We start from the raw sequence: 9,835 nt of genomic DNA, 5'->3' as shown, positions 1-9,835 counted from the left end.
TTTTAGATGGGAGTCTTGCTCTGTCACCCAACCTGGAGTGCAGTGGCGCAATCTCGGCTCACTGTAACCGCTGCCTCCTGGGTTCAAGCAATTCTCCTGTCTCAGCCTCCCGAGTAGCTGGGATTACAGGTGCCCGCCACCACGCCCAACCAATTTTTGTATTTTTAGTAGAGACAGGGTTTCACCATGTTGGCCAGGCTGGCCTCGAACTCTTGACCTCAAGTGATCTGCCCACCTCGGCCTCCCAAAGTGCTGGGATTACAGGCATGACCCACTGTGCCCAGTCAAATATTTCCCTTCTAACATGGAATAAAAAGATAGATGAAGTAGATAAAGGAGGGAAGATGTGGTATGTAAAGTGCTAGTTTGCTTTTTTCCACATCCTGATCTATGTTCTGTGATAAACATACAGTCATCTAATGAACAAAGAATCACAAATATGCTCTACCCCAGGGTCTGAGAGTGCTCATCGTCCATCCCCTTCCATCTCAGTATTTCTTCATCTGTGAACAAGATGTGAAGCAAATGTAAAACAAATAGCAGCAGATATTCCCCGTTGCATCTTTTTTATGAGCAAAAGCAAATATTGAATCGCTTAAGGAATATTCATGGAGAGGCAGGTAAAACATGCTTCATTCACCGCTGCAAAACTCTGAATGATCGAGCTCATTGGCAAGAGAGGAGGCTGCAGAAATTACCCTCCCCATAGGACTTCTAAAAAAAAGTTGTTTACATTTTATTTATTTGTGTTTTTAAATTGATATAGTTACATATATTTTGGGGGTACATGTAATATTTTGATACATGTATACAATGTGTAATGATGAAATTAGGGTGATAGAGGTATCCATCACTTCAAACATTTATCTTTTCTTTGTGTTGGAAACATTCTAATTCTTCTCTTCTAGCTATTTTGAAATATGCAATAAATTATTGTTAACTATAATTTCCCTACTGTGTTATCAAATACCAGACTTTATCCTTCTATCTAAGTGTATTTTTGTACTCATTAACCAACTTATCTTCCTCCTACTCCTCTCCATAGGACTTACGATCATTGTGTTGAAATCAAGATCATTCAGCGCCAACAATTTTCTTTCCTTTCCTCCTTTGCAGTTCTAGCTGCTCGATTATTATTCTGGCAACCTAAAAAGCACTTTAATAAAGAGATGCTAGACCAAAAGAACCCTGAAAGTTAATAAAGAAAAAAAGAAAGAAAAAACAAAATAAAGAGATGCTAGACCTCTGATAATGACTCCCATTTCTTCCAGCTAGTCATTACATTTACAGAGACAGGGTTTTTGTTGTTGTTGTTGTTGTTGCTGTTGTTGTTGTTTTATGAGATAGAGTCTCGCTCTGTCACCCAGGCTGGAGGTCAGTGGCACGATCTGGGCTCACTGCAAGCTCCGCCTCCTGAGTTCAGGCAATTCTCCTGCCTTAGCCTCCCAAGTAGCTGGGATTACAGGCGCCCATCACCAGGCCCAGGTTTTTGGGTTTTTTTTTGTTTTTTTTTTTGTTTTTTTTAACTAGAGACGGGGTTTTGCCATGTTGGCCAGGCTGGTCTCGAACTTCTGACCTCAGGTGATCCACCTGCCTCCGCCTCCCAAAGTGCTGGGATTACAGACGTGAGCCACAGTGCCTGGCAAGATTTATAGAGAGAGGGTCTAAATTCATTAGCCTCCCATCTCTTCCTCTTGGTGAGCTCTGTGGTTCTGCTAAAACAACAACAAAAAACTACCTATTTTTCTTCTCCTTGAATGGTTTATTCTTCTGATTGTATACAAGCAAACACACAGGCTTTACAGATGAGCAACTTTATTAGGTTTAATACTCCAATAAGCTACCTTCCACACTTCAGGGTTTCGCGTGTATGTGTGTGTGTGTGTATGTGTACACTTCATAGGAAACCTGATTCTGCCCAGGGTCAGCTCTGGGAAAGTTGCTAGTGGGAGTGACTGAAGGTGGCACAGGCCTGGAAGGTAAGACAACAGAGACCCTGTCTCTAAATAAATAAGTAAATAGAGACCTAAAAACTAATTTATTGCGAATTTACTATGTACCAGGAACTGTACAGGAGATTGTGGATAAAGAAATGAAAAGACATCATTCCTAATCTTGAAAAGCTCAAGGTTGGCCCAGCTTGGGCTCTCACACCTGTAATCGCAGCACTTTGGAAGGCCAAGGCGGACGGATCACCTGAGGTCAAGAGTTCGAGACCAGCCTGGTCAACATGGTGAAACCTCATCTCTACTGAAAATGCAAATATTAGCTGGGCATAGTGGAACGCACCTGTAATCCCAGCTGCTCAGGAAGCTGAGGCAAGAGAATCACTGGAACCCAGCAGGTGGGGGTTGCAATTAGCTGAGATAGCACCACTGCACTCCAGCCTGGGCAACAAAGTGAGACTCTGTCTCAAAAAAAAACAAAAACAAAAAAACAGACAAGCTCAAGGCCTAAGAGATAATAAACCAACAACAATAATAGAACACTAGTGAGGAATGCATAGTGCACTATGGTAACAGAGGAGAATACGGGTATGTATAGAGAATGCTGAAATAGCATTAAATTTTCTTTTTTTTCTTTCTTTTTTTTTTTTTTCTGAGACCGAGTCTCACTGTGTCGCCCAGGGTGGAGTGCAGTGGTGTGATCTCAGCTCACTGCAACCTCCGCCTCCTGGGTTCAGGCAATTCTCTGCCTCAGCCTCCCAAGTAGTTGGGATAACAGGCATCCGCCACCACACCCGGCTAATTTTTGTATTTTTAGTAGAGCCAGCGTTTCACCATCTTGGCCAGGGTGGTTTTGAACTCCTGACCTGGTGATCCACCCACCTCAGCCTCCCAAAGTGCTGGGATTACAGGCGTGAACCACCGCGCCCGGCTAAATTTTCTTTTGTTCTTCTTTTGAACTGCAAATTACTTTTTTTTTTTTTTTTTTGAGACAGAGTCTCGCTCTGTCATCCAGGCTGGAGTGCAACGGCAGGATCTCAGCTCACTGCAAGCTCTGCCTCACTAAATACTACATAACATCATGATAAATGCTTTTAAACTTTATATCAAATTTCTCATGTATTTCAGTTGCAGTCAAATCCAGGGTATCCCTGGGGTGACCCCAATGAGTCCACTCCCTGGTGTTCATGTTTTGTATCTTTTCCTCCCCTCCAGTGAGCGTGGCACCTGTGATTTGATCTAACCGATAGCATAAGGCAAAGTCTATGGAAAGTGACTGCCATGAGTACATTATTTAAGATTCTGTTTTAGCAGACTGTGTCCTTCTTACACTTTTGTTATTAAAATGGTCTTGTTACTGGAAAGGGGACCCCATCCAGACCCAAGAGAGGGTTCTTGGATCTTAAGCAAGAAAGAATTTGAGGCTGGGTGCGGTGGCTCACGCCTGTAATCCCAGCACTTTGGGAGGCCCAGGCAGGCGGATCACGAGGTGAGGAGATCGAGACCATCCTGGCTAACACGGTGAAACCCCGTCTCTACTTAAAAAAAAAAAAAAAAAAAAAAAAAAACACAAAAAACCACCACCAACAACAACAACAAAAAATTAGCCGGGCGTGGTGGCGGGCGCCTGTAGTCCCAGCTACTCGAGGAGGCTGAGGCAGGAGAATGGCGTGAACCTGGGAGGCGGAGCTTGCACTGAGCCAAGATCACCCCACTGCACTCCTGCCTGGGCGACAGCGCGAGACTCGGAAAGGGAAGGAAAGGGAAGGGGCATGGGCAGGGGCAGGGGCAGGGGCAGGGGCAGGAAAAAAGACTTTGAGGTGAGATGAGTCCATGAAGTGAAAGCAAGTTTATTAAGAAAGTAAAGGAATGAAAGAGTGGCTACTCCATAGGCAGAGCGGCACCAAGGGCTGCCGGTTGCCCATTTTTATCGTTATTTGTTCATGTATTTTTTGAGACTGATTCTTGCTCTGTTGCCCAGGCTTAAGTGCAGCGGCTTGATCTCAGCTCACTGTAACCTCTTCCTCCCAGGTTCAAGTGAATCTCCTGCCTCAGCCTCCCAAGTAGCTGGGACTACAGGCGCCCGCCACCATGCTGGTTAATTTTTGTACTTTTAATAGAGATGGGGTTTCACCATGTTGGCCAGGCTGGTCTTGAACTCCTGACCTCGGGTGATCCACCTGCCTCAGCTTCCCAAAATGCTGACTACAGGCGAGAGCCACTAAGCCCAGCCTATTTATTGATTATATGCTAAACACGGAGTGGATTACTTATGCCTCCCTTTTTTAGACCATATGGAGTAACTTCCTGATGTTGCCACGGCATTTTGTTGTCTCAAATAGGCAATGAGAAGACACAGGTGTTTATTACTGGAACGCTCTTTCCATCTGGTCAGTGGTTTCTCAAAACAGGGAGAATTCAAGTTCTAAGTTTCTGAAGTCAGCACCCGGTGCCGCACCCAACATGGGCGTGTGTAGTGGCCAAGGCAGCATCTGCGGGGCAGGGCCGGGGCCTGGCTGCGAGCTGAGGCCGGGGGACTCGGAAGAGCAGGGACCCAGCCCCGCCGCGCCGCCCGCACCTTTCCCCAGCCTTCTCCCAGCAGAGGGGAGGCCCGGCAGGGAGAGGTCCCATCCTCATGAACGGTCGCAAACAGGGCCCTAAGGAAGCACGGGCGACCCCTGCAGTCCCCGCGCTCCAGGATTCGGCCGCCAGCGCGCGTCCTGCCTCCCGCAGATAGCACTGGGGCGCAACCGGGCTCCCAGCTCCAGGCGACGCCAGCGAACAAGCCCCAGCGTTGCGGGCGCGCGCAGACGCCAGCGTGGTGGAGACGCGGTGGCGCGCGCGGCGGCGAGACTGCCCGGAGACGTTTCGCAACACCGAGAGTCTCAGCGTTTCTCGAGATAGGTGAGGCTGGGCGTTCCGGAAGTGGTTTCCCGGAAGAAGCATGTCTGCGCCCGCGATCCGGCCGGAAGTTGCACGCTGAGCCGCGGACACCATGCAGTCGGATGATGTGAGTCTCTTACCGTTCTGTCACTCCGGGTTTGCGCAGGGAATTTTGCCCATTTTCGGACACTTAGAAGACGCCGACGCAACGGGCCTGTTGCCTCGTGCCGCTCTGGATGCGAGGCTTCCGGAACCCCGATTTTCCAACATGGGTTCTCACGCGTGTCTGGCAGGGGTCTCCTGCCCGCTGCCCCGGCCGGGTTGTGAGCACAGGACTCCGTCACCTCATCCCATAGGGTCGATGTGTCCCGTCTTTCGTGCTTACCAATGCGGGACGTCGCGCCATGCTGTCAGCTGTCAGCTCCGGACTTGGGGTCGGGGGCTGCAGGGGATTTGGCGAAGTTGACTCCAAGTTTAAGCGTCCTTCTCATCCATGCGCGCGCTACTCTTCCACCTGCGTTTCCTGTGTTAGGCTTTTCTTTGCATTTGCTCTACTTCTGCCTAAGTCATAATTTCGGAAGTATCCTAGATTCATTCATTGAGTTTTTTGTTGGAGAAATACTTAAGTGCTTACAGTGTGCCAGGCATTGTGGCAATTATTGAGGATTTGGTTAACCAGAAAAAATGCCCCACCTCTCCTGGAACACTGGTTGGGGAGACACAGTAAACAAGTGAATAAATAAATTAACAATTAGACTGTATAATCGTACTATGAAAGAAAGACCAGGGATGATGAAGGACTCTTCAGATAGGGGTACTCAGGGAAGGTTTCTCTGAACAGAAGATGTTTGAGTTGAGATCTGAAAGATAAGAATAAGCCAGTCACTGAGGAGCTGAGGAAAAAGCAGGCAGTAGGAACAGTAAAGTACAGAGAGTTGAAGATATGAGAGAATGACTATAAGGGTCATCAAAGTGACATGTGAGAGAAGTAATGAAATTAGATATGCTTGCCAGGGAGAGGTCATGTAGAGTGTTGTAGGAAGGGTTTTTAGGCCTTTTAATGATCTATGTTTGTGGAAAGTTGTGTGGTTGCTGCGTGAAGGACTTTTGGAGAGAAAAAATGAGAGCAGGGAGACTAGGGTATGAGAAAGATTGCTTCAAGCCAGATGCAGTGGCTCATGCCTGTAATTCCAACACTTTGGGAGGCTGGGGCTGGAGGATCGCTTGAGGCCTGGAGTTCGATTCCAGCCTAGGCAACAAAGTGAGACTCCATCTCTCCAAAAAATAAAAAATTATCCGGGCGTGGTGGTGCCTGCCTGAGGTCCCAGTTATTTCGAAGGCTGAGGCAGAAGGACTACTTGAGCCCAAGAGTCCGAGGCTGCAGTGAGCTATGATGGGGCCACTGCACTCCAGCTGGGTAACAGAGAGACCCTGTCTCTAAAGTAAAATTTTTTTAAAAACTAAAGTAGCTTCGCCTAAGGTAGTAATTTAATGGTGGAGATGAAAAGAAATTGATGAATTTGAGACTTGTTACGTCAGTATAACTGACAAGACTTTGGTGATGGATTAAGTGAAGAAGAAAAGGAAGAAATCAAAGGATTTGGGATAAAAATACATAGTTCAATGGTGATTTTATTTATTGAAGTGGGGGAACTCTAGGGAAGACTGTTCTTATGAGGGATGTGGAATTGAGAACTTCATGTGGATATGTTAATATTTATGTTGCCTTTTAGATACTGAAGTGGAGATGTCATATACAAATCTGGTGCTCAGGAAACAAGTCTGACCAGGAAATAACAATTTGGGAGTCATCCATTTATTTAAGTATCAGAGATGACACTTAAAGCCACAAGCCTAAAAGAGCTCCCTTATTCTTCTTACCTGTTTCCTATCATCGCCCAGCAGACACACCTATAAGATTCTCAAAGTGTGTTTTATTCTTTTGCCCTCTTCGTATTTTTCTTTTAATAGTGGTAAAGCTTTTTTCCCCCAGTTCCTCAAGGCAGTACACTCAAAGGCTGTCATACTCTTACGCATGCTATGTGGTCTTTAGACCTGCTATTTTGTGATACTTTGTTTACATATCTTTCCCCCTAACTAGATAGACAAAACTTTTCTTTCATTCAGTAAATACTTAAGTGGCTACTGTGTGTCAGGACTTGGAGAGATCAGTGCCTTACAAAAATTAAGTATATAACGCTCAATGAATAAAGAGCACATTAGTTATAGGAGGATAGCAGTAGATAGTTTTCTTTGCCCTCAATGAGATAAAATTATGGTATGTATATCTAAAAATCTAATACCTTGAAGCCTTTTTTTTTTTTTTTTTTTAAGATGGATTCTCACTCTTGTCGCCCAGGCTGGAGTGCAGTGGCGTGATCCCAGCTCACTGCAACCTCTGCCTCCTGGGTTCAAGTGATTCTCCTGCTTCAGCCTCCCAAGTAGCTGGGATTACAGGCACCTGCCACCACACCCGACCAATTTTTGTATTAATAAAGATGGGGTTTGTTGGCCAGGCCGGCCTCAAACTCCCGACCTTAAGTGATCTGCCTGCCTTGGCACCCAAAGTGCTGGGATTACAGGTGTGAGCCACCGCGCCTGGCCCGTGAAGCCTTTAATAATGGATAACGAACATAAGGAAAAAAGGAAAGTTATGAAGTATATATAATGTGATCTCACAGAGTATGTCCAAAAAATACGGGAAAAATATTTACAAAATAGTAATGAAATTTTATCTCTGGGTAATGGAGTTATGATTATTGCTGATTTGTATTTAGCTTTTCTATTAGAATCTGCTGGGGTTTTTTTTTTTCTTTTTTTTTTTTTTTTGTGAAATGGAGTCTTGCTGTCGCCCAGGCTGGAGTGCAGTGGTACAATCTCTGCTCACTGCAAGCTCTGCCTCCTAGGTTCACACCATTTTCCTTCCTGCCTCAGCCTCCCAAGAAGCTGGGACCACAGGCGCCCGCCACTATGCCCGGCTAATTTTTTGTATTTTTAGTGGAGATGGGGTTTCACCATGTTAACCAGGATGGTGTCGATCTCCTGACCTCGTGATCTGCCTGCCTTGGCCTCCCAAAATGCAGGGATTACAGGCATAAGCCACCGCGCCCAGCCGGGTTTTTTTTTTTTTTTTTTCCAGATGGTGTTTCACTCTTGTTGCCCAGGCTGGAGTGCAATGGCACAATCTTGGCTTACTGCAACCTCCGCCTCACGGGTTCAAGCGATTCTCCTGTTGCAGCCTCCCAAGTAGCTGGGATTATAGGCATATGCCACCATGCCCAGCTGATTTTGTATTTTTAGTAGAGACAGGGTTTCTCCATGTTAATCAGGCTGGTCTCAAACTCCTGACCTCAGGTGATCCGCCTGCCTCAGCCTCCCAAAGTGCTGGGATTACAGGCGTGAGCCACTGTGCCCGGCCTTGCTGTTTGTATTTTAAAAAGTAAACAAGTCAGGCTATTTTACAAAACATTTCTTCCTCTCATTCCTGTCCTTGGGCGTTGCCTTCTTGAATTAATATAGTATCTCTTGGGGCAGAGGATTTGAAATGGGCTTTTACTTTGTCTTGCAGGTTATCTGGGATACACTAGGAAACAAGCAATTTTGTTCCTTCAAAATAAGGTGAGTCTGGATTTACAACTTGATCAAAGATTCCTTCAGTTGCCTTTTTGGTAACCCATTTTATAATCTTTGTTTCTTTTCTCCCATTCTAGAACCAAGACTCAGAGCTTCTGCCGAAACGAATATAGCCTGACTGGACTGTGTAATCGGTCATCCTGTCCCCTGGCAAATAGTCAGTATGCCACTATTAAAGAAGAGAAAGGTAACTCCCCAGTTTTAACTTCTAGAAGAACTGCCCACAGCTTTTATAGGGATGTTCTTTAGTTTCTGTAAATAACACGAAAGCTATTTTACTTTATTCTCAGGACAGTGCTACTTGTATATGAAGGTTATAGAACGAGCAGCTTTTCCTCGGCGTCTTTGGGAACGGGTAAGCCTTACAACAAAGCTACAGTGACCACTGATCAAGAGCCTCAATGCCACAGGCTTGACCACCATGATGCCCAATTCCATGACCATATCTAGATTAAACTTTTGGGGCCATCCTCATTAGGCCATAGGTGTCACTGACAGTGAAAACCTAATGAATCATTTACACTTGCCCTTCAAAGTTCCTTTTTCTGTTTGGTAGGTCCGGCTTAGTAAAAACTATGAGAAAGCACTGGAGCAAATAGATGAAAATCTGATTTACTGGCCCCGTTTCATTCGACACAAATGTAAGCAGAGATTCACCAAGATCACCCAATACCTAATTCGAATTAGAAAACTTACACTAAAGCGACAGTAAGTATTTGGATCCTTCACTATTTTTAAATGTATCTTTTCGTGGAGCTTGTTTTGAAGTTGAGAAATTGTAAAACTTCAGGGCTTTCTGTTCAACTTTGTGGAGTCTGTTATGATGTACTAAGAAGAAACTTTAGACTAAAGGTGTGCCCTTTGATATGGCAGGACTTTTAAAACAGTAGAATGCAACTTGATTATCACCCTCCTTGTCTGAAAATCTTCCAGAAAATTTTTTCTTTTTTTTTTTTTTTTTGAGACAGAGTCTCACTCTGTTGCCCAGGCTGGAATTTGCGGTGACTTGATCTCAGCTCACTGCAACCTCCACCTCCCCTGTTGAAGCAATCCTCCCACCTCAGCCTCCTAAGTAGCTGGGATTACAGGCATGGACCACCATGCCTGGCTAATTTTTTTTGTATTTTTAGTAGAGACAGGGTTTCACCATGTTGGCCAGGCTGGTCTAGAATTCCTGACCTCGAGTGATCCGCCTACCTCAGCCTCCCAGAGTGCTGGGATTACAGGCATGAGCTACCATGCCCAGCCTTCAGAAAATTTCCTGTATGACCCCTGAGGGAATCTTAACTTTAGACATTTGAAAATCATCTAAGACATGTGAATATACAGGACTGTAAGAACTTTACTCTGGATTCACGGAAAACTAATTTTTA

The 9,835-nt window shown here is 45.3% G+C and overlaps 1 protein-coding gene across 1 annotated transcript in view; it reads left to right on the top strand.

Annotated features, from left to right (window-relative positions):
- Nucleotides 1-4,490: 4,490 nt before the first annotated feature.
- Nucleotides 4,491-9,835, top strand: part of MAK16 (MAK16 homolog (S. cerevisiae)) — a 15,290-nt gene continuing 9,945 nt past the window's right edge. Inside the window, exons 1-5 of the mRNA XM_011976364.1 lie at nt 4,491-4,956; nt 8,398-8,447; nt 8,540-8,649; nt 8,753-8,817; nt 9,019-9,170. Of these exons, the coding sequence (XP_011831754.1) occupies nt 4,942-4,956; nt 8,398-8,447; nt 8,540-8,649; nt 8,753-8,817; nt 9,019-9,170 (392 nt within the window). The 5' untranslated portion in view covers nt 4,491-4,941. The remainder of the gene's footprint in view (nt 4,957-8,397; nt 8,448-8,539; nt 8,650-8,752; nt 8,818-9,018; nt 9,171-9,835) is intronic.

Source organism: Mandrillus leucophaeus, unplaced genomic scaffold (genome assembly GCF_000951045.1).
Source record: "Mandrillus leucophaeus isolate KB7577 unplaced genomic scaffold, Mleu.le_1.0 Scaffold1645, whole genome shotgun sequence".
In the NCBI taxonomy this organism is placed as follows: Eukaryota; Metazoa; Chordata; class Mammalia; order Primates; family Cercopithecidae; genus Mandrillus; species Mandrillus leucophaeus.
This window is presented reverse-complemented; position numbering and strand designations above follow the sequence as displayed.